General features: G+C 46.3%; 1 protein-coding gene across 1 annotated transcript in view; it reads left to right on the forward strand.

Moving 5' to 3' along the window:
* SLC4A7 (solute carrier family 4 member 7) overlaps window positions 1-25231 on the forward strand; it is a 1497737-nt gene that overhangs the window by 824721 nt on the left and 647785 nt on the right. The window contains exon 7 of the mRNA XM_044064760.1: window positions 21014-21379. Within this exon, the coding sequence (XP_043920695.1) occupies window positions 21014-21379 (366 nt within the window). The remainder of the gene's footprint in view (window positions 1-21013; window positions 21380-25231) is intronic.

A 25231-nucleotide genomic window follows, 5' to 3' on the forward strand; every position in this document is an offset into this window, starting at 1 on the left:
CCCTTCCAGCATCCCTGAGGTGTTGCCCGACTGTCCACCTTCGGAGGCAGACGGGGGAAGATTATCACTGTACCCAGAAGCCTGGCGATCCCTAACTCAAGACAAGTGGGTACAGTCCATCATTTCCGAAGGCTATTCCATTCCGTTCTTTCGCATTCCAAATCAATCAAAAAAGTCCCTTCCAGATGTTCCACCTGCTCAAAGGGATCAAGCAGCGTTGGAAATATCAAAGTTGCTTGCAAAAAGAGCCATTCAGCCAGTGCCAGCAGACCAACAAGGATCCGGAATCTACTCCAAGTTCTTTTTGGTTCCAAAGAAAACAGGGGACTGGAGACCCATTTTGGATCTCAGTATCTTGAACAAGTCTGTCAAGAAAACAAGATTTCGGATGGTCACGCTACAATCCATCCTACCCCTGTTGGGAAAGGAAAACTGGATGTGCTCTATAGACCTCCAGGATGCGTACTATCATGTAAAAATGAACAGACGCTCCAGAAGATTCCTCCGCTTCAGGCTGGGAACCAGTCACTTTCAATTCAGAGCCCTGCCCTTTGGACTCACCACTGCCCCCCGGGTGTTTACCAAATGCATGGCAGTGGTAGCTTCTCACCTGAGACGTCAAGGATTCCAGGTGTTTCCTTACTTAGACGATTGGCTCCTCATAGCTCCTACCAAGCATCTTCTTCTACTGGCCAGAGACTACACCTTTCGCATTTTTCAAAAGTTAGGTATCTCAATAAATTGCGAAAAGTCTGTTTTGTCGCCTTGTCGCTATTACCTTCATAGGCAAATCTAGACACAGTCAACATGTCTGCGAGGCTCACAGACCAAAGAATAGCAGACATACACAAACTGGTCTCCTCTCTTCCACAGCAACAGAGTCAAAGTCAGGTTAGTTCTCAAAGTACTAGGGATTATGGCGGCTGCTATCCCTCTACTTCTATTAGCCAGATTTCACATGAGAATCCTTCAGTGGATGCTCTTCACACAATGGTCATACCAACATCTTCCGATGTCCCACACCATTGTGATTACGCAAGCATGCAAGAATCATCTTCTTTGGTGGATTTCTTCCCCCCAGCTCTTCCTAGGAAGACCCTTTGTCCTTCCCCCTCCGGTTGCTACTCTGACAACGGACGCTTCCCTGATCGGGTGGGGGGGCATTATCAGGGCAGAACAGTCCAGGGCATTTGGCAACCAGTCGAATGCCACTTGCATATAAATGTTCTAGAGATGAGAGCAGTGCTTCTAGCGTTGCAAGCCCTTCAAGACTCTCTTCCCTTGGGAACGATAGCAATTCAGACTGACAACATGTCTGTAGTGTGGTATATCAACAAACAAGGCGGAACCAGGTCCTACCCCCTATGTCGAGAAGCACTCAGACTGTGGCAATGGGCGATTTCTTCTCAGCGGTTTCTGATAGCAACGCACATCCCCGGGAAGTCCAATCTTATCGCGGACAAGTTGAGCAGAGCTATCCTCATGCCTCACGAGTGGTCTCTGAAAGATTCTATATTGGAGAGAATATTTCTCAAGTGGGGTCAGCCTTGCTGCGACCTTTTTGCTACTCCCCAAAACAGCAAGTGCAGAGATTATTTCACCCTCTTCCCCTTACCAGGCCAGCCCAGCAGAGACGCTCTAGTCCAAGTTTGGCCCCGGGGACTTCTGTATGCATTCCCTCCCTTCCCACTAATCTCTCAAGTGATACAGAAAGCTATCGCTCAGAAGGCCTCAATGATCCTCATTGCTCCTTACTGGCCTCGACAGGTTTGGTTCCCCTTTCTACATCAATTTCTGTTGGAGCAACCCTGGCATCTGGACCTAGTTCCAGATCTTTTGATCCATCAGTTGGGTCAGTTACATCGCTGCCTCCTCTCTCTGAACCTCACTGCTTGGTTCCTCCAATTCCAACCTTAGCCAGGCTTCCTCAAATATCTCACTCTGTTCGAGATATTTTGATAGCTTCCCACAAATCTTCCACTCGGAAGATTTATCTTAGTAAGTGGAAACGTTTCACCTATTGGGCTCAAGGAAGGGACATAGATCCTTTCACTGCTTCCATCCAAATAGTCCTTGATTTTCTAGCTGAACTTTTCCATGCAGGTTCAGCTCCTTCTACTCTTAAAGTTCAATTGGCAGCTATATCTAACTTTCATGTGGGCACCTCAGATTCTGCCATCATGTCTCACAAGCTTTGCAAAGCTTTCTTGAAGGGAGTTTTTCTTCTTAGACCTCCTATTAGAAATCCTCCTCCCTCTTGGGACCTTAATTTAGTTCTCACATCTTTAAGTCTTCCCCCTTTTGAACCTGCAGCCTCCTGTTCAATGAAATTACTATCCTGGAAGACTCTCTTTCTGGTAGCCATTACTTCAGCTAGAAGGGTCTCAGAGCTTCATGCACTCAGCAGTCGACCACCGTATCTTTTGTTTCATAAGGATAGGGTATCCTTACGGACCAATCCATCCTTTTTACCTAAAGTAGCCTCTGCGGCAAATCTAAATCAAAACATTGACCTCCCTGTGTTTTTTCCTAATTTTTCTAATAGGTCTGAACAAAAATTGCATTGGCTAGATGTCCATCGTCAATTGAGGTATTATTTGGATAGGACCAAACAGATCAGGAAAACTGACCAGTTGATGTTATGTGATCCTATCTCGCCTACATTCTGACTGATGGGTTCGGAGCCGATCCCTCGGCTCCGACTCGGCACGCTTATGCCAAAGAGCCAAGTCTCTTATTGGCTGAGCTTACTATATCCCAGGATGCACCACTACCAGTCCCCCAGATCTCGTTTGCCGCTAATCTGCGAAGACGTGGTCTCGAGCTGGCTGAGCTGAGTAGTAAATTTACTAACTTTTTTCTGTCAGAATTTTGCTGTTCTTGTCATAAAAAGCTGTTTTAACGGCTATTCTTCACTTTTGTGTGTGTTTGGAGTTTGTGAAAAGACTTTGTTGTGTGATTGGGTTGAGTTTGATTTTAGGCCTCCTTCATCTTAGGGCCTTCCCGGTCAGTCAACCCCCCTTAAACCTTACAGGGTTTCAAAGTACCCTTAGTAATTTGTGACTGTTTCTTTACTAAACGGCAACTGTAAACCTATTATTAGGTAGTGTCAGTAAACAGAAAGTCAGTGGATAGTGTATTTTCTGTCAGGGATTACTGATTTTTTTTTTGCCATAATGTCTCAGAATCCTAGGCCTTCGGGCTTTAAAAAATGCACCAAATGCAATTTCAAGATGTCCATCACAGACGATCACTCGCTCTGTGTGTATTGTTTGGGTGCAAAACATTTACAAGAGTCATGCAGTGTGTGTCACGCTTTTTCCTCAAGGGTCCTCCAGGAGAGGAAAAATAAACTTATTCTTAAAGGGTTAATAAAACCTTCCTTTGAAGAAGCTTTGGCATCCTCTCCTTCACCGCTAAAGAAGGGCCGGCTCCGACCAGTCCGTCGGATCCGACCGCCAAAAGACATAGGCAGGCTTCTCCTTCGCTCCAAGGACTTCGGAGCCGAGGGCGGAACGTCTGCCTCGATGCCACCAGTCTCGACTCCTCTGGCTTCGGAGCCGATGGCTGGGGCATCGAGGCGGGTCACCTTCGCCGGCTCCACTGGTCTCGGAGCCGACAAAGGTTGCCCGCCAGACACTCCTCCTCGGCCAAGTCCACCTCGGCACCGATGGAATCTAGTGGGTATTCCTTCGGCCGATAGTCATCGGGTCGCCGAGCCGGTCCCCTAGCCCTTTGGGGCCGTTGGAGAGGCCATCTCGAACCTGCTCAGTATCCTCTCGGTCTCGAGGATGTCGGATTCAGATATAGACAGGGTGCTCAAGACTGTTCCAGTCCCCAGTCTTTCAAAATTTGTTTCGCTCCGACCCAGTTGGCTTCGGAGCCGATAGCCCAGGCCCATCCATTGCTATTCCTCCTCCGACCGCTGCCCGCCGGAGCAGGTGCTGTTGGAGCCGGTGGAGATCTTAGGGTCGGCTCCGACCCTTACTCCAACCCGGCCTTCGGGTCTGAGTTTGGTACACGGACTTCTTCGGCTGGACCTGGGGATGTTTCGGGACCTATGCTATCGGTTCCGAGCCTCCCTCTCGGTGCTTCGCTGCGGGACTTCCGTCGGCTATCATGGCTCCGGGACCGGACACTCCTAGGACTCTGGGGTCCGGCTTTCAGAGCTATGAGGAGTGCCTTGGCCAAGTCTTCTTGCCATCTCTCCGGCTTTACCGCACCTTCCTGGGCGTGGAGACTGGGTCTTTGGCAGTTCCCTGTCCGTAGGCAGCGGAGCCCCTGGGCCTGAGGTTACCCCCATTGGGGTTCCCTCCTCCTGAGGGTTCTTCGAGTTGTCTTCAGAGGAACCCCAAGGAAGAGATCGTGCAAGAGGAAGCACGTGGACTCCCCGAGTCTATTACATCGGACACTGATCTTGATGATGCAGAGGGGTCCCCGGTCGTCCTCGGATGATGTCTCATTTGCAGACATCTTAGAGATCCTCAAACAACGAGGCGGCTGGATATCCAAACCCTTCTGCTGATGAGTCAGTGCTCCTCAAGGCCTTTGGGGCTCAGCCCTCCGCCTCCTGGGTGTCTCCGCCCTTCGACGAGCTTCTGGATTTAGTTTGTACAAGGGCGTGGGAACATCCAGATACCGTGGAACCAGTCCCTTCTCGTCCTAATAAATTTTTGTCTGCCCCACCCGAGAAGGAGTTCCTCACTAAAGGCGTGGCTGTAGATGCCATGGTGGTGGCATCTGCTACACAACAGGACGTGGCAGAGGCTTCAACGTCCGTCCATCCTCCTAATAAGGAGTCTAGGAGCATGGACAGGTAATGGAAGCACCCTGACTTCAGCGGCCTTTACTTTAAGGTCTCTGAATTATTTGGCACATTTTACCAGGCTTCAGAGGGATCTGGTCAAGGAGCTGTCAGATTCCTCTCGGTAACCTACCTGAGCAGCTAGCCCAGTCGGTTAGCTCTCAGTTGGCTATCCTTCGTCAATTTCTAACTCGTCCATGAGGCTCATTTCCTATGCATCCGAAGGCGGGTAGAGCGGCAGGCACAGGCGTGGCTCTACGGAGACAAGCCTGGCTCCTGTGTCAGTTCGGAGGCCTTCAAGTCTTCCTTCGCCGACGCTCCCTTTGATGGGTCCTCTTTGTTTGGACCTAAGGTTAAAGACACCCTTACCCGCTGTGAGCAAGAGGGAAAAACTTTATCTGCCGAGGTGCCGTTATTCCACTCCTTCGGCCTTATCCCAAGGCTAAAGGAGGGGGAAAATGTGGTTCCGTAAATCACGTAAGTTTTTCCCCAACAGCAGGAAGATTCCCCTTCCAGAGGCAGAGGACGGGAAATTTTTCTGGGAGACGCCGTCCCAGAGGCGGCAGAGGGCCCCGCAATTCTGGAGACCATGAGTCCTTTCGTGGCTCTTCAGCCTCCCACACATCATGAGGGATTGCCCGGCTGTGCTGCTCGGAGCCAGTCGGGTGTCGCTTTGCCAAGCACCTAAAAGCCTGGGAGTCAATCACTCAGGACAGATGGGTGCTTGGATCATTGCCGGAGGTTACACCATCCCATTCACATACTCACCCCCACCGTCCAAAAAATCCCGGACCCACCACCCAGTCAAAGGGAAATTGCAGCCGCAGAAGCTTTAAAGCTGCTAGAAAAAGGAGTCATCCAACCGGTCCCCACAGACCAGATCGGATCCGAAATTACTCCAGGTTCTTTTAGTGCCAAAGGACAGGGGACCTGAGACCAATATTGGATCTCAGCAGACTGAACCAATCCGTCACGAAATCCAAATTCCGAATGGTCACGTTACAATCCATTCTCCCATTGTTGGAGAAGGATGTTTGGATGTGCTCCATAGACCTCAAGGACGCCTATTATCACATACCGATACATCAGGCGTCCAGGAGGTATCTGCGCTTCAGCCTGGGAGTCAGTCATTTCCAATTTTGTGCACTGCCCTTTGGTCTCACCACAGCCCCCAGGGTGTTCACCAAGTGTTTGGCAGTAGTGACTGCTCACCTGAGGAGTCTTGGATTCCAAGTGTTTCCCTATCTGGACGACTGGCTCCTGACTGCCACCACCAGGCATATACTAATGGACAACCTCAAAGCCACCATCTCCCTGGGTGCTACCCTGGGGATTACATTCAATTGGTCAAAGTCTGTCTTGCTGCCCTCTCAGCGCATAAGGTTCATAGGAGCAGAGATAGACTCAAAATTGATGCGTGTTTTTCTTCCTGCCGAAAGGATCCAAACTTTACAGGGCCAAGTTCAAGCTCTGATTTCAAGATCCAAAGCCCCAGCCAGGATGGTTCTACAAGTTTTAGGTTCAATGTCTGCCACGGTTCTTTTAGTTCCTCTGGCAAGATTGCACATGAGGATTCTTCAGTGGCTATTGTCAACTCAATGGTCCTTTCAGGACCTTCCCCTCAATCATCCCATCATGATTACAGAAACATGCAAACGGGACCTTCGCTGGTGGCTTCAGACATCCAATCTAAATCAAGGAAGTCCTTTTGTTATTCCCTCTCCAGTGGTCACCCTGACGACAGATGCCTCCCAGACAGGGTGGGGGCATTGTCTGGGCAGGTTAGTTCAGGGATCCTGGCTTCCAGACGAAACTCTTCTCCACATCAATGTATTGGAGATGAGGGCGGTACTTCTATCCCTACAGGCCTTACACAGGTTTCTCCCTCAGGGCATAATCGCCATCCAGACAGACAACATGTCGGTGGTCTGGTACCTAAACAAGCAAGGAGGGACCAGATCTTACCCCCTTTGCAGAGAGGCCATGAGGGTGTGGGAATGGGCGGTAGCTACCAGCCGCTTCTTGGTAGCGACCCACATTCGGAAATCGAATATACTGGCAGACAGATTAAGCAGGACAATTCTCTCTCCTCACGAGTGGTCCTTAAACAAAACAGTAGCAGATCAGGTTTTCCGGAGATGGGGGACGCCGTGCTGCGACCTATTTGCAACTCCACTAAACACCAAGTGCAAAAGGTTCTTCTCCTTGACTCCACATCAGGGAGTACCAGCTATGGATGCTCTAGCACAACCTTGGCCAACTGGGCTACTTTACGCCTTTCCTCCGATTCCACTTCTCTCCAAAGTCATTCAAAAAGCTTCTCAATTGGGGTCCGCAATGATACTGATTGCCCCATACTGGCCTCGTCAGGTATGGTTTCCTTACCTGAAGAAACATGCGGTGGACGATCCGTGGACTTTAGACCTAATTCCGGACCTGTTAATTCATCAGTCGGGACAACAGCATCAGTCCCTTCACTCCTTGAAGTTGACAGCTTGGCTCCTCCACTTCCGACTTTAGTCAGAAGTCACACATTAGACCCGAAGTTATTCAAATTTTATCTTGCCCACAAACCCACCACTAAGAAATTGTACCTCAGTAAGTGGAAGAGGTTTGCTATCTGGGCTCAACTCAGGGCTTAGACCCTATCACTGCTCCTATCCCAGAGGTTTTGAAATTCTTAACATCCCTGTTTAATCAAGGATCTTCTGTCTCTACTATTAAAGTCCAACTAGCGGCTATCTCTAAATTTCACGAGTCCATGGATCCTCCATTGATGAGCAGCAGACTATGCAAAACTTTCATTAAAGGTGCGGGTCTGTTAAGATCCCCAGTTTTTCATCCTGCCCCTCCGTGGGATCTAGATTTAGTGCTTCGTGCATTGACATCTTCCCCTTTCGAACCGGCTCCTACATGTGAGTTAAAATATCTGTCTTGGAAAACTGCCTTCTTAGTTGCAATTACTTCTGCAAGAAGAGTTTCAGAGCTTCAAGCCCTGTCTATTAAACCACCGTACTTGATTTTCCATAAGGATAGAGTATCACTTAGGCCTAATCCATCCTTTGTCCCAAAGGTCTGTTCTAATCTCTGTCTCCAACAGTCTCTAGAGCTACCAGTTTTCTTCCCAAAATTCTCCAATGAAGCAGAATACACTCTCCATAAATTGGATGTTCACAGGCAATTGCGCTTCTATTTAGACAGGACTCAGCAACTTCGTAAGTCAGACCAGTTGTTTGTGTCCTTCTCAGACAATAAATTGGGTAAAACCATCACAAAAGCTACTATCTCCAAATGGATTAGAGATTGCATAACTCAGGCTTATTCTTCTTCGAATAAGCAACTTACGACATCTATTAAAGCTCACTCTACCAGAGCTATGGCTACTTCTATAGCTTTTCATTCCAAGCTCGCTATATCGGAGATTTGTGCTGCGGCTACTTGGTCCAATCCGCACACTTTCATTTCCCACTATAAATTGGATGTGGCATCTAAAGGGCGAGCATCATTTGGTTCCACGGTACTCAGGAGTGTTTTCCAGTAAGCCACCCAGGATTCAGGTGCTAGGGACGCTGTCCCATCAGTCAGAATGTAGGCGAGATAGGATCACATAACATCTTTTAGTTATGTACTCACCATAACTTCAGATGTTTGGGATCCATCTCGCCATTCCTAATACCCACCCTCCTTCCCCCTGCCTTGGAGATCAGAAGAGATTGAACGGTTTGAGTTCTACTGTTTTTATCTTGTTCATCTGACGATGTTATATAATCAGAGCGTGCATGTGTGCATGTATGCGGACAAACTAGATCTGGGGGACTGGTAGTGGTGCATCCTGGGATATAGTAAGCTCAGCCAATAAGAGACTTCGCTCTTTGGCATAAGCGTGCCGAGTCGGAGCCGAGGGATCGGCTCCGAACCCATCAGTCAGAATGTAGGCGAGATGGATCCCAAACATCTGAAGTTATGGTGAGTACATAACTAAAAGTTTGTCTCTTATGTAGAAGGCAGAAAGGGCCTTTCAGTTTCGAAGGTATCACTTTCCAGATGGCTAACATCCCTGATTTCCTTTGTGTATGAAATTAGACACCAAAAGTTGCCTAACAAACCAAAGGCCCATTCGACTAGAGCTTTGGCTACTTCTATAGCTTTCCAAGACAGGCTGCCTATTGATACCATTTGCGCAGCAGCTACATGGGCTACTCCTCACACTTTTATTTCTCATTATAAGTTGGATCTAGCTTCTATACATAGAGCTAATTTTGGTTCCACCATTCTCAAGAGTCTGTTCCGATAGGCCACCCGGGACAAGGTGCTAGGGACGCGGTCCCATCCAGCAAGAATGAAGGCGAGATAGACAACTTAACATATAGAAGTTATGTTCTTACCATAACGTTCCATGTTAGTTGTCTTCTTCTCGCCTTCTTTCTTGCGTCCCACCCTCCTTCCCCCTAGCCTGGACAGACCTAGAGGAGTTTGATTGTGACCTCTCTTTCTTCCACCTCTATTGTATATGTATATGCTATACTTTGCATATATCCCTTCATCAGGTTTCAGGTCACCTTCTTCCTCTCCTTTTATAGAGGTGGTGTTTCCTTTTCCAGTAGTTCTGGATTTATTATTGGCTGGGCCTAGCTTACAAACGAGATCTGAGGTAATACCGCCTAGCATTGTGGGATATAAGGGGAGCCTCGAGCCGGTGGAACCAACTCTCGAGCTTTTAGAGTGGCCGAGTCGGAGCCGAGGTTGGCTCCGAACCCATCCAGCAAGAAAGAAGGCGAAAAGAAGACAACTAACATGGAACGTTATGGTAAGAACATAACTTCTATTTTAAACTACTCTTTAGTTATAATTGTTTCCCTAACCTCTCCCTTGCTGGTTCGTTAGGGTTTGTGTGCGTGTGTTGGGGCCTAGCGTGTGTGTCCTCCTTAGTTTAAAATGTCGGAGGCCCCAAAACCTATTTTTTCCAAGTGCACCGAGTGTGGCAATAAGCTTTCACCAGCTGATGGCCACACTCTGTGTGTTCTGTGCCTTGGGGTTGGACACCTTACCTCTGGGTGTTCCATCTGCGCGGTGTTCAACCCCAGGGCACTTAAAGACTGGAGATCCAAGCTGATCCTGGCGGATCTTTTGCCCCCAGATTCAGCTTCGGCCTCCGGTCCTACCGTGGCTACCACCGTGGCTTCGGCGGTGGCCACTCCTGCCTCTCTCCCCCCGGCCGGGACTCAACCTCCCACTGTAGGCCCAGAGGAGAGGGAGGCCAGGAAAGGCACGAGAAGGGAGAAGCACCACAAGCGGAGGGCCGAGGCCTCTGCTTCGGCTCCCCCGGCTAAGCGGTCTTCTCCCTCTAGGGCTTCCCGGTCTCCTCCTCCTCGGATCCGGTCCCCCTGTTTTTCACCGGGCCCTGAGGAGAAGGAGATCCGATCTCTTTCGAGGTCATCGAGGCGGCACTCACGTCCCGCCTCGGTGGCCTCATCGAGATCTACTCGCAGCCTTTCCGACGCAGATTTGGACCGGATGATGAGAAGATTCCTCCAGGCCCAACTGCAGATGGGAGTGCTCCTGCCTCCCCCCCCCTCCGGGGGGGAGCTCGACCCCTTTCTTTGGCCCGATAGCTCCTTCTCCGTCCTGCTTCCCGGGTTCGGAGCCTTCGGAGCTGGGCAGCCTTGGAATTGGGGGTGGGTCGGCGCCAACAGTCTTGGGTACTTCGGCGCCGACTCTTCCCTCGAGCCTGTCGGGTTAGTTTTTGTTGGATTCGAGCACTCAGAGCCGAGGGCTGAGCTTTGGATCCGAGGGTTTCAGTATGCCTTCGGCTCCGTCCAGGTCGGAGCATACTGGGCCTTCGGATCTGATTGCTTCGGCGCCAGCCCCGATCCGCCTGTCTGATCCGAGTGAGGGCCTGCTCTCGGATCCCAGAGAGAGCGGCTCTCCCTCGGCGTTCGACGTAGTGGAGAGGGCTCTGTCGACTGCTTCCAGGCCCCCGGTCCTTGCTACAGCTCTGCCCCGCACTCCTCCTCTGTTGGGTCTGACTTCCATCACCCGGCCCCAGGGACAGCCTGCTTCAATGTCCCAGGTCGTTCCCTTGGAACAGGATGTTGCTGGTGAGGCCTCCTCGGACAGCCTCCCCGAGGAGATCCCCCACAAGCGGAAGTGCAAGAGGAGGCACTTGGACTCCCCTGAGTCCTTGACCGAAGACATGGATTTGGAGGAGGGGGAAGGCTCCCCAAGGTCACCCCCCGAGGATGTCCCCTTTGGGGACATCATGGAAATGCTCAGGATCAGAGGGGGGTGGTCTGCCCCAAAGCTGACCTTGGATGAAGCCGTGTTCCTGGAGGCAATTGAAGCAGGCCCTTCTACCTCTTGGGTGTCCCCTCCGGCCAACCCCCTGGTGGACCTGATTACCACCAGGGCGTGAAAGGAGCCGGACACTGTGGAGCCAGTCCCAAAGCGCCCTGACAGGATCCTCAGTCCCCCTGCTGACAGGCCCCATTGGAGCAAGGGTCCCCCCGTAGATGCCATGTTGATGGCGGCAGCCAATAAGAGGGAACTAGCTCAGGAGGGCCTCTCGGTCCACACCCTGGGCAAGAAGTCCCGAGCGATGGACCGCCTAGGGAAGCGGGTGTTTAGTTCAGCATCCTTCTCGGTGAGGTCACTGAACTACATGGCACACGTTATTCGGCTGCAGCGGGATCTTATTAAGGAATGCGCTGCGTCGCCCCCAGAGTCCATGTCGGCGGAGGACAAACAGTTGTACTCCACCCGTATGGCCACTCTTAGGTCCATTTCCAATACCTCTATGCGGCTACTATCCCATGCCACGGAAGGAGCCGCTAGAGCCAGCGGAGCAGGTCTCGTCATGAGGCGTCAGGCCTGGCTCCGGCATTGTGATTTCGCGGAACCCTTCAAGGCATCTTTCGCAAATGCCCCTTTTGATGGTTGTGCCCTATTTGGGAAGACCGTTCGTGACACCTTGGTCCAGAGCGAAAAGGATGGGAAGACGTCGTCTGCCATCAGAGTCCGCTTCTCTGCTCCCCAGAGGTCCTTCTCCAAGAACCAAAAGGGACAGAAGAAGATGTGGTTCCGGAAGTCGCAACAGTCTCAGTCCGCTCCGGACCCCCAGTCCTTCCGCGGCAGAGGAGGACAGGGAGGATGCCGCCCTAGAGGCAGAGGGGGCCCGAAGAACTTTGGGTCCAGAGAACCTTTCTCTGACAGGCCCACGCAACAGCCCTGAAGGGTTGCCTGACTGCTCCACTCTGGAGGCAGTCGGGGGGGTGTTTCTCGAGGCACCTGGCAGCTTGGGAGTCCATCACGTCAGACAGCTGGGTGCTTCGCATCATATCCAGAGGTTACCAGATCCTCTTCTCTTGCCCTCTTCTCTTCCCCAAGCACCTCCCCGATGTCCCACCTGATCAGAGGGAGGTCGCAGCTGCGGAAATCCGGCAGCTCCTAGAAAAAAGAGCCATCCAACACGTCCCCCCAGACCAGCTCGGATCGGGTTTTTACTCCAGGTTCTTTTTGGTGCCAAAAAAAGATGGAGGACTTAAGACCAATCCTCGATCTCTCCCTTTTGAACCTGTCAGTAACCAAAGAAAAGTTCCGGATGGTCACTCTTCACTCTATTCTCCCCCTATTACGGGAGAATGATTGGATGTGCTCGATAGACCTCAAGGATGCGTACTATCATATTCTAATGGACAGACGATCCAGGAGGTTTCTCCACTTCAGGCTAGGGGCCAGTCATTACCAATTCAGGGCTCTCCCCTTTGGTCTCACCACAACCCCCAGGGTGTTTACCAAAGTGTTAGCAGTGATAGCAGCCCACCTGAGGCTCCAGGGAATACAGATTTTCCCGTACCTGGGCGACTGGCTCCTGACTGCCTCGACAAGGCATCTACTCTGTACAGCCAGGGATTATTTTCTTCGCCTTGCTCCCTGGCTAGGGATCACAATAAATATGGACAAATCTGCTCTCACCCCGACCTGAGTCATAGATTTCATCGGGGCCAGGTTAGACACAATCAATCTTGTAGCTTTCTTAACCCCAGAGAGACTTCGAACCCTGAGGTTTCATGTGTGGGCCATCCTTCTATCTTCATCTCCTCCGGCGGAATTGGTCCTGAGGGCTCTAGGCTCAATGGCAGTGGCAATCACCTTGTTACCTATGGCACGTCTGAACATGAGGGTCTTACAGTGGACCCTCCAAGTCCAGTGGTCTTTTCTTCACTACCCTCTGAGTCATCCCATTTCCCTCAGCAGGGCTTGCAAGAGGGTTCTCGTGTGGTGGCTGCAATCTCCGGATCTCCACACGGGACGCCCCTTCTCTCGCCTCAGGTGGGGGGGGCACTCTTCGGGCAGGACTGTCCAAGGCACATGGAACGATGTGGAGACCTCTTTGCATATCAGTGTCCTAGAGATGAGGGCAGTGCTGTTAGCGTTGCAAGCACTTCAGGACCTTCTTCCTGTAGGGATAATTGCGATCCAGACGGACAACATGTCGGTTGTCTGGTACATCAACAAACAAGGGGGAACCAGGTCTTATCCACTCTGTTGAGAGGCCATGAGAGTGTGGGAATGGGCGATCTCCACCAACCGTTTTCTCATTGCAATGCACATTCTGGGACGGTCCAACATCCTGGCGGACAAACTGTCGCACCATCCTTTCCCCTTACGAGTGGTCTCTCAATCCGCACATAGCAAATCAGATTTTTGCCAAATGGGGGCAGCCCTATTGCGATCTTTTCGCCTCTCCCTCAAACACCAAATGCAACAGCTATTTCGCTTTAATTCCCCAAGTCGGGGAATCCCCGAGAGATGCTCTGGTGCATGTTTGGCCTCCTGGTCTGCTTTATGCTTATCCACCTCTCCCCTGATGCTAATGTTTCTACAGAAAGCCAGCCGGTTGGGGAGCAGGATTATCCTCATTGCCCCATTCTGGCCTCGTCAAACCTGGTTTCCTTACCTTTGGTCTCATCTGGTGAATCCTCCTTGGATTCTAGATCCCCTCCCGGATCTGATCTCCCACCCTCTGGGTCTCCCGACCCCGAACCTGGACAGCCTCAAGCTCACAGCTTGGTTGCTCCAGTTCCACTCCTAGCCAGGACTCCCGGCATCTCTTCCCCAGTCAAAGCTATTCTAATTGCAGCCCACAAGCCTTCTACTAGGAAGGTTTACAGCAGCAAATGGAGACGTTTCTCTATCTGGGCAGAACGTCAAAACTTGGATCCCTTCACAGCTCCTTTACCTGCGGTGCTAGACTTCTTATCAGGATTATTTCACCAGAGAGCTAGCTGTTCCACTGTCAAGGTTAAACTAGCAGCTATCTCTCACTACCATGTCGGACATGATCTGCATCCCTTGATCATTTCTAAGCTGTGCAAGACCTTCCTGAAGGGCACCTTCGTGCTCAGACCTCCGGTAAAGGAAGTGGTACCTCCGTGGGATTTGTCGTTAGTGCTTCAGGCTTTGACAGCTCTCCCCTTTGAGCCTGCAGCTTCAGTGGAACTCAAGTATTTGTCTTGGAAGACGGCCTTTCTCGTCGCCATCACCTCTGCTAGAAGAGTTTTTGAAATTCAGGCCCTTTGTGTCAAACCCCCGTATCTAACCTTCCACAAGGATAGAGTCTACCTCAGGATCAGTCCCTCCTTTCTCCCTAAGGTTGCTTCCGAATCTAATATTAACCAGTCCATTAATCTGCCAGTCTTCTTTCCCAACTATCACAACAAAGGAGAATACAATTTACACTCATTGGATGTGCATCGACAACTTTGATTCTATATTCACAGGACATCTGGTCATAGGCAATCCGACCAGTTGTTCGTCTCCTTTGCCAAAATGAATTTGGGTAAATCGGTATCCAAAGTTATGTTGTCTGGATGGATCTCGCAATGTATTCTTTTGGCTTATGAAAGTTCTGGTAGGCCCGCGCCTTAGGGAGTCCGTGCCCATTCTACCCGATCTATGTCTACCTCTGCTGCTTTTAGATCCAGGGTTCCTTTAGATGATATTTGTTCGGCTGCCACTTGGGCCTCATCTCATACTTTTATCAACCATTATAAGCTGGATATTATCTCCAGAGGGAGAGCATCCTTTGGCTCTGCAGTGCTCCGGAACATCCTTCCATGATGGCCGCCCAAGATTCAGGTAGCTGGGGACTCTGTCCCACAGGTTGCTGCACAAATGAAGTTAACTACTTCAGATTAAGAAGTTATGTACTCACCAGAACTTTCCATCTGAGTAGATAAACTTCATTTGTCAGCAACCATCCCCCCCTCCTTCCCCCTGACCTTCGATTATTCACATTTGCTGTCTTCAGAGTTGATTTTTGAAATTGGTAAATCTGTAGCAGTTGCTGATTGGGGGCAAACTTGATGTGAGGTCAGTCAGGGTTGGCAGGGGTTTATGGGTAGAGGGAGGAGCTAGGAGCTCAGATCTAAGCTGTTGAAAACTGCCGGCTCGGATCCGAAGTCAGATCCGATACCCACAGGTTGCTGACAAATGAAGTTTATCTACTCAGATGGAACGTTATGGTGAGTACATAACTTCTTATTCACTCACATACAACCTATATAACTGCTATTTTAATCAAAACTGTTTGCAAATAATGTAACTGGTGTCATTGTTGCTCATGAATGAAACTGACTATAAATGATGATACAATGCAAATGATAGCCATGACGTCTGTATAATGTTGCTTTTCTCCCCAAGCCTCCACTGAAAAAAGGGCACTGCTCAGTCCGACTTTCCCAGTAAACAAATGCCAGTAAATAAATCTTCCCTGGAGGCTGGAGTTTCTTACACTTTGTAATTTCTTGCTCATCCTGATTTACTAAACATTCCGCATTGTCTCTTATTCGTTATACATTCAGAAAGCTGCCTCATACGTAGCTTTAGTAACTTATTTTGTATATGAAATAACTGCTAGACCTTCATTATAAATATTTCTTCATTCTCATAACGTACTTTCATTGTTGCTCTTTTTCCACATTCTTGCACATGCATCTATATTTTCCTTTTAATTTCCATTTAAAAACTGTCCAGCTTTGTCTCTAGCTTACATATCCTCTCATTTTCGTATGACAACTCTACAGCAAGTGTAAATATTCTTTATTAATGACAAAGATAAGGAGTTTTAAAATTTAACAACACCCTTCCCAGCTTTCTTCTCTATCGTGTGTCATAGTCCCCAGATTAGTGGTCCATGATCTGAAACTCCAGATTCTCTATTGGTGTTTTACTTAATCTTGTACATTTGTATCCAATAATACCTACTTCGGTAGCCATTCCTCACCTGTGTTATGTCTCTTTGGCCTATCTTAATAGCTTTATTCCTTTACCTCCATCATGTTTTATGGCGTCTTTCTTTAAAATCATTTACAAGTACTACATAGTCATGCTTCCTAATGAGACTCTATTTGCTCAAAGATTTGCTCTTTTTACTTCCTTTGTAGTATATGCATGCCTGTACTATGTTACATATTATATGTTTGTAGTATACACCATGTTGTGCTACAAACGTTATGACCACAGTTTAAATATAGCTCTGTCTTTTGAGGTAAGACTACAGCTTATCTTAACTTCAATAAATACTCATTCAGCAACATTCTTTCACTACCTAAAGAGCAATACTCTTCCTGTCCTATTTCCCGATAACCAAATATGTAAAACCAGCATGTTCTCTTAACTAAGTTAAAAAGTAGCTTCTGTTCTCTTAACTGGCCCAGTGCTGTTTACCTTCAAGTATATTGTTTTCATCCTGCACTATCATTTTGCCTGCTGTTTTCATTTTTTCTTATTTTTATTTCACAGTTTTCCCCTATTTTAAGTTTCACGTTCTTTCCTCTAAAAAAACATCTGTACATCACAGTATATGATATGGATTGACATCTTCTACATCTGTGCTTCCTGTTTATCTTCCTCTTCTAAGTCATCTCGTCTTCCCTGAGATTTATTTTGCTGTTCTACAGTTTCAGTTTGTAAGCACATTTAATTTCGCAGTCCAGCCATTAAAAAGTTTATTTACTAATTCCCACCTGACCTTACAGCACACACAGCAAAGAAACCCACAAGCAAGCCCCTTGCACTCAAGGAAGCACTCATCCTATCCACATGCTGCAACACACACACCTACACCTATTGGAGTGAATGGGTGAACACTATCTTTTGAAGGTATTCAGAATATTTTTACTTGCTGAGCAACTTGAGAGCTGCAAACATTTCCTAGGGTGATCATGTGGCTAATTAGTACGACACTACCCCCCAGAATACCACATTAGCGTGCAGCTTCCCCAGCAAAACATCTTTGCCCATGCTAAAACCCAGGCAAGGGAAAAAGACTTTCTGAATCCCAGAGTTAGGTTTTAATGACAAACTAAGAGCTTCCCTCCAGTTACAGGAAGACTAAGGAAAAAAAATGACTTCATTGAAGTGGGATTTGCTTTTCTCTTTAATTTCTTGTCCTAAGTGTCTTAGAAAATGGTCCTTTTCTTGGCAGTTCCTTGGCTAAGAAAATGTCAGAGTTAATAGGCCTTAATGCTTTCACAGATATATCTTCTTTCTTCTTCTTTCGGCTTTTCCCGGTTAGGGGTCACCACAGCAGATCACCTGTCCACTCATGACTGGCAGTGGAGTTTTACAGTGTCGAGTTGCCAGCCCGGCACCCAAACTTCCACAGAAGACACACACACACTCACACCTAGGGACAATTTAGAGTGTCCAATCCACCTACAGCATGTCTTTGGGATGTGGGAGGAAACCGGAGTACCCGGAGGAAACCCACGCCACCACAGGGAGCTTCATGCAGATTCCGCACAGAAGGCACCCCAGCAGAGGATCGAACCAGAGAACCTCTTGCTGTGAGGCGGCAACGCTAATCGCTGCACCATCGTGGCTGCCCAATGCTTTCACAGATATATACCGAGATTCATTTTGCTCTTTTACAGTTTCAGCAATTTAGGGCAGCCCATCCATTGTCTGAAGTTAAGGCTGCCATTGCTGTAAATCTCAAAATCCAGTTACTGTCATTTTACTGTTATCCATAGAATGCTAGGAAATATAGAATGTACAAGACAACACTAAGCATGAATTTAAAGGAAAATAATTGATTTAAAACTCTTATCAGCTGCATTTGTTTTCTCCTTAATAAGTTGGTGCTTCTTAAAGAACTAAACTATTTCCATTTGGCTAGCAAGTCATATTGTTTTTTGCTGTGGCACAGCTAGTAATCATTTAAGGGTGTGTTGGAGCCATTCTGATGAAGGTGCTCCAACATCTGTGGCCTTTTATAGAGGAGACCGATTAGGTTATCTGTAAAGAAGTGGCTTGGTCTTCAGTCCACACTTTCACTAGGCATCACAGAGCTTGCATACTGTCATTCTAACGTAAGTGGTGGTGTGCTGCAGAAGTTATTCTGAGTACGTTTGCTGGTTAAAAAAAGTACACGCTAAAACAGCCTGGTATATTATTAGTTGACAGAGGACATGACGTCTGTGAACTATTATTTCATCATTCTCCACCTGAATGGCCATTCCATTTCCCTGGTGGCTTGGAATAACATTTCAGGCTGCCAGAAAGCTAAGTGGGATAGTGCTATTTAATGCCAGAGAAATTAGAACAGGTGGAATGCTTCACATGGATATTACCCACAGGTTATGAGTACAGAAAAGACTGTAAAGAAATCTGTTATCTAATATTATGGTGAGTTTCTCGCACTGTTTTACTTTACAGTTTTTTTCATTCTTTTCAGTGTGCTGATTTTCACTTGTGTTGATATTTGCCATAAAGTTCACAGTCAGCAGCTGACTTGTATCCTGATACTTACGCAGATAGATTGTAGGTGTTTAGCTGCTTTTAATAACCTCTGCATTCCAGTTGTGAACAATGTGTATTCATTTTTTATAGCATTCCATTGCCATCTCTTCCTGATAACATTACATCAACACAGGTGTTTGGGGGCTGAAGTCCAGTTTATCCCTACTTTAAAAGCATAACTATATAATATTTTTTCTTGTATGTGTATTTTATCTCTGTGCATGTCAGTTGTCAGTCCCCTTGTTGGTCTCGAACTCTTTCATTACCCTGCCACTGGTAAGTCCATAGCATGAAGTACAGTGCTGGCTGGAGGGGGTTATAATCCGGACAGCCATTGAAGTGTTTAGTACTCTTAACTGCATCTATTGCTGCAAGCTTTGAGGGTGTTTTTATTTAGGTCTCTAACCAATCCCCTGGTGGCTGAAGGAGCACTAGCATCATGGTGTGAGTATACCCTGTTCTTGAGCTTGTGTGTGCTCCTGCATATACAGTCAGTGAGGGTTAGAGTTACCAGCTAAGCAGTGCCTGGCCCATGTCCTTAGTTCAGGGTGTATCATCAGTGTATGTAAGCATCCACTTGCATGTTAGTGAGCAGCCAATCAGATCACCACTCCCTTCCCCATGATGGGCTAACGGCATTGGCCTGTTACTCCCATCCTTCTCTAACTGGCTTATTCAGCACCCAATCTGCTATTGAAACTCTTGTATTCCTGGTAATTTCCAGGGCTGTGTCCCTCTGCTCCACAGAGACAGGCCCACAATCGTGTAATATTGGTAGAAGCTGAATAGCAAGGAAAACATTTATTGGTATTTGATGTTTCTGCTTTATGTTTTAAAGGAGTTTAGTTATTTTATATCATTTTGTATTATAGGTTCATAGGTGTTTACTAGGCTAGCGACAACAAGGGCCTTTTTAAACCTAGCCATGCATCCCAAATCTCTGACAAGTTCTGATATCCTTGTTAAGTGTAAGCATGGGCCTGGGAGATTAACCATTTACAGGTTACCTGTGTCTATTAGAGACATCAGTGCCAAACCAAGGATGAATTTCCATTTTCCCATCCAATTGTTAAATTTGCACTTGAATTGGGTTAGGAAGGAACTCTGCTTCACATGGATGGGGAGCCTGTTCCAGGGACGTGGTAGTCTCTGTGATACATACCCATCTCTCCAGCAGGTCCTATTTATATCACAGGCAAGGTTTAAGTCTTTTGTTATTTGTTTTGTGGATATGCAGGAGGCCAATCAGAGTAGGGTCTGAAAATGCCCTGTGTACCAGGCATAGATCTCACCTCAAAAGCCTGTAAGAGACAGAATACAGGGATAAGGCCTTGAGCCAGTCTGCATTGGACATTTTACTCATGCCCTGTATTCTTTTAGTGAGGAACCTCTGTGGACATTCCAAATGTTGGATATGCCTGGTTAGGTACATACTGAAGGGGCATTGTACTCAATGATAGGTCTGATGAATGCTGAATACAGTTTAACAATGATTTCCTTGGACTTATATGCCATACCTTTGTTTATCAGTTGTGCAACCTAGAATGATTTCCTCACCACTGTAGACATGTGATGGTCAAAAGCTAGATCACTGTCTATGTGTGTCCCTAAGTCCCTGACTACAGGGTCAACTCTAAGGGGTGTGTTGTCAATATGATAGTTACCAAGAATGGACGACTTCCCAAAAGATACTATTATGTATTTCTTGGTGTTTAGTTTTAGTCCATGGCTGTGACAGCAGTTGTTTGTCTATGTTAGCCCCTCCTGGAGAACATCTGTGTCAATGTGAGATTCAATGACAGCTTATAATTTGCAGTCTTCTGCAAATTTACCTTAACTGTGGCTCTGTCGTGAAATATATGTTCATATTTTTTTTCATTGAAACCTTTTTAATTAATTTTCACGAGTAACACCATTGTTACATGCTCATATTTTCCTGTATCATGTAGGATTTTGTTATTAAAATAAATTCTTTCTGAAATTCCATTCCAGGCCATCAACACATCTGTTTTTTTTTTAACTATTAAACTTAGGAGGGACTTGCTTTTGTTTGCTTCTGTCAAGGCAGATAAAGAGATAAAGCGAAAAACACACTTTTGCCTGACAACACAATTTTATTCATTCAAGAGTGACTACACTGAATTTAAAGAGAACAAAGGTATTCTTGCAGTTGAAGCTAACTGAACTGCTTTTTTAACCTGCTAACTATTTTTTTCGCTTTGGTTGCTTGAATAGTTGTATATGCTGGATTGTTTTCTGAAAACTGCTTTTTTAAGTTGCATGGGTTTCCAGCTTTATTTAATTTTTGATGTGTGCACAACTTTTATTGTGGTTGCGTTATTTTTATACTTTCACTTTTTCTCTCATGAGCTCTATTTATGTCTTTTTTTTTCTCTTTCTTGTTAGGGGAAGGCATTTCAGCCTCCCGTCTTTCTTTACGAACCAACCTCTCTGCCTCAAACCTCTCCTTGAGACGAGAAAGTCGTATCTCTTTATTCCTTGGTTCCCTTCTTCCTGGTTCCAGATCTGTGACCCCGGCAAGCTCTGCAGTACCCACCCCACAGAACTCACCTCCCTCAAGTCCTCGTTTTGAGAGCCTCAGTCCCCCTTCTACCATGTTGTCTCAGCCTGGCCCACTTCTTGCCCCAGAACTGCTGGTATCCGGGGGCAGAGATGATATTCCTGATGTGATAGTTTATCCTCCTGAAGAAGACATACAGGATAAGGAAGGTCAAGTGCAGAAAGAAGAGGACATTGTTGATCCAGTACCAGGCAACTATCTGAAGTGGATGCACTGTGCTTTTTGTGTTTGTGTGTGGACCTGAAGTATGGTGAATGCCTTTTGTGTTTTCCTTGAATAAGTACTGCCAGTACCACATGAAATTTTGCACGGTCATTTCATTATAAAACTTACCACCTTGTTTAATTTTTGTTTGTTCCACAAAACTGCTAACACCATTTTAAAAGAGAAGAGGAAAAGGAGAATCTTAGAGTTGTGCTACAGATTACATTATCCATTTGGGAACAGAAATTGAGGAAGGTTGTCTGTCATTTTTAACTACTTTACCTTTTTTGCATATGAGTACAGATCCTTGGTACTAAATACGGTATTGGTTGCTGTGTATTCTGTCACATCAGGGGCTGGCAGTGTGGGAAAACCTGCCTCTGATATGTGTTGCTGCTCGCCTTGCTTCCTGTAATGGTGAACACTGCATGAGACCAACATTTTAGTTCAAACTCATTATTGTCTTTATTCCATGCTTCACATACTCGTCTCTGACTCTGTCATGCCCAGTGGCAAGGCAACAAGTTTGACCCCACCTCACTTTTGAGTCTTGACTCAGCTGTTGAAAATAATGTGATGGCACTTCTCCAGTCTCTGATATTGGCTAATGCATTCCACTATGTAAGCCGAGTGCTACATGAACATCAACATATTGATTAATTAAATGCATTTACTTATTTGTTCATTCATTCATTCATTGTTAACTAGATAAGCTCAGTAGGTACCAGTGCCTCTTTCAGAGGTGACTGTGGTGGAGGACTCTGGATAATTAATTGATTTACTCAGAGTCCTACAACAGGCAAATGCAGACTGGAGAAACAAATCAAGGCCTACATGGAGGAAACTTGTGACCAAACCTTGCCAGTTCACTTAAAATCAAGTGCCCAAAGAGAAAATATACAGTTTTGCTCCTTGTAAAATAAATGAAATTAAATGACTGAAAAAATATAAATTGCTTTATTTTATGAACAGCATTGTAACCATTTGAAATTGCCATTTTTGTGAATGTTTTACTGAGCAGAAGTTGGTATTCCACCAAACCCATTCAAAGAGAGAGACACAATATGTTGTTTTAATACCCATGGGTGGTATAGCCACGCATACACTGTGTACAGCACAGCATGTACACTTTAAGAAACAATGTTTTGCAATGAGGCGCTGAGGTGTGCTAGAATTTAAATAAAAATATAACCTGGCATATTTCTCATGGTTTATTATATTTTTGTTAAATAGCTTTCTTTTTTTTTCAGAATATCTGGTTGGCTGATTTTTTTCTGTTTTGTTTTTATTTAAATTTGAAATTTCCTGACTTTATTTCTTTCTGTGTTTTTTTTAATACGTAAAAGGTACACTGACCAGAAAGTTGCAGTGTGTGTGCTTGAGGGGAGAGGGCTACATTTTTAATGTTGTATGATTGCAAAAATTATCTTGGCTGTGCATCCTGGTTTAACAGGAGTGAGTAAATTGCAAATCTTACTTTGAGAGGCCCTGTACAGTGGATGGTACCCTTTGGGTACACACTCTTCTTTATTTATTGACATTTGTTTACAATGAAAGTACAACTGGTAGGTGCCATTTTAAAACAGAAGTATTGGGCCTCCCTGCTAGAAGCATACATGTTCTGTTCAGGTCATGTATGGTGTTCTGTGCAGTGAATAAGGGAAATTACTGAGTTCAGAATCTACCATTTTTTTTTTTATTTATTTGACCCTCTTATAGTTAGTATCTTTTCCTTATAGAACTCACAGGAAAGTTCTTGTCTTTAGCCTTGATGATGGTGTAGAGGAAGAAAGCCCTGATTATGCCCCACCCTGGAGGGGAAGGGATCACATTGGGAATTTCTGTAATGGGCTGTGGCAGAGGCCAGCAGTCAGAGAGATGTGGGAGGACAGAGAAGGCATGATGACTTTACGCCCCTAGGGTAGTCACCCACACACATACACATAGGATCTCCTCACTTCCTGTTCAGTCTAACTCTGATGTCAGCACACTGGCAGGAGTTAGGGTTTAAGAGCATCCTTCACCAGACTACAGTATGACTGTTTCTTTCCTGGCCAGTTTCATTTTGCAGTACTGACAGGTGCTAACTATACAGAACCTGCATACAGAAGTGGGGTCTCCATATACAAGATCGTCTCTAGAAGAGAGAGACCCTCCTGATATGGGAACACCAAGAATCTTAACTGAGACCTGGGAGGATGGGACTACAAAGAGCTTTCATGAAGTCAGCAGCAGTTGGAATGCAAAGATAAAGAAGTAAATAAAAGTTCTTTGTTTTTGCTTAAAAAGCTCATGCCTTCTAGGTGTGCTTTTACTTGCTAGATCATGAGTCAGAGCTACCACTGCAGGAGTGTACTTTTCGTTGGCGGATTAGTCCTAATGTCATCAGTTGGTACAGGTATCAGCAATTCAACCTTGAATCTTACAGGCATTTGAAGAGAGAACCTTAAGGTGTTTATTAGCAGCTAGCAACAATATAGATATTGAAGATCTCACTGTCTCTTGCAGATGTACAAAAGGTAGAAATTAAGAGATAGAATTCAGGTCTTTACCCAAGACCAGCTCTGCATTGAAGGCCACCATGGATACATGGCCTCCATTTCCGCTTTTTTTTTAGAATCAAAGTCTCAGACAGCATTGAGCTGGATTAGAGAGATGTCCTTCAGCATATTCTCTTGGGCATGAAGCTGGATTGTGGCTGCCTGTTTATCTTTTGTATAGGACTAAGAGAATTGTCTCCAGGTATGCGAAGAGTAGGTCTCCTGGGTTTTACTTTGGAAACCCTTCTTGATGAGTCTACATTTAGTGACTTCCTCTCTTCTCTCCATTGCAGTTTAACATTATTTTCTCAGAAGCTCCCTTGATCCTATACATACCCTTCGGTTTTACATACTGTGATGTTATTTGTGTGAATAGGAGAGCAATGAACCCCTAAGCCCACCACTTTTTCCCTAAAACTCTCATAATTCAAATCTTCATGCGAACTTACATGTCAGAAAAGTTCAGCTTCCTTTCTGAGGTATGAGACTTGTGGTTGAGACTCACAACTTCAGAAAATAAAGTGCAGTCACAGGAGAAATGCACAGAATGTTGACATTTGCTGTAATGTCATTAAAGTGTTTTTGCAAGAAGGGCATACTCTTGGCGCATGGGAACATGTGCTCCCCACACCCCTGCTATTTAACTTTAAAATTGCTTTAAGTAGGAGGAGCACTCCAAAGTACTGCTACAATATGACTTTGTATGTATTCTCCATTTTCATATTTAAAATTGCACTTATATTTAGGGATTGAAGTTATTATAATCCTTGGAATATCATCATGAGCCCTCAGTTCCTGCACTCTATGGCTAAAGTCAGATATAAGTTTCGTGGTCGACAGAGCATGAGTCAGGGTCTGCACAATCATTGTCTCTCCTGCCTGGGAGAGGAGCATGACATAAACAATGCTGTAAAAATAACAGATTCAGCTTTTTCACACAGACATTGCAGGAAAAAGCTCTTGGTCTACCTTGCTGTCATTAGGATACAGGCATTTAAAAGTTCATCTGGCAGAGCTTAACAAGATGGCGCTAAGCAGAGTCCCAGGTTTCTGCTAGACAGATCAGAAGGTTGAAAAATTAGACAGTAAACCTTCATGTATTCCTCCTAGAGGTAAGATTATTTCAGTAATGGCCCTGTGTTCTAAGCATATGCTAAACTCTTTCAGATTACAGCTTGGAGGAAGTGCACTTCTCAGCTTCTTCCCTGGTGAGGATCATCTCATGGTGTAGGTGCTTCCAATTCCACAGATGGAGCTGGATAATACTTATGACTCTCTTGATCCCAGGGGGAGATCCGT

This window comes from Protopterus annectens, chromosome 3.part0, assembly GCF_019279795.1.
Source record: "Protopterus annectens isolate FY-2018-M chromosome 3.part0, PAN1.0, whole genome shotgun sequence".
Classification (NCBI taxonomy): Eukaryota; Metazoa; Chordata; order Ceratodontiformes; family Protopteridae; genus Protopterus; species Protopterus annectens.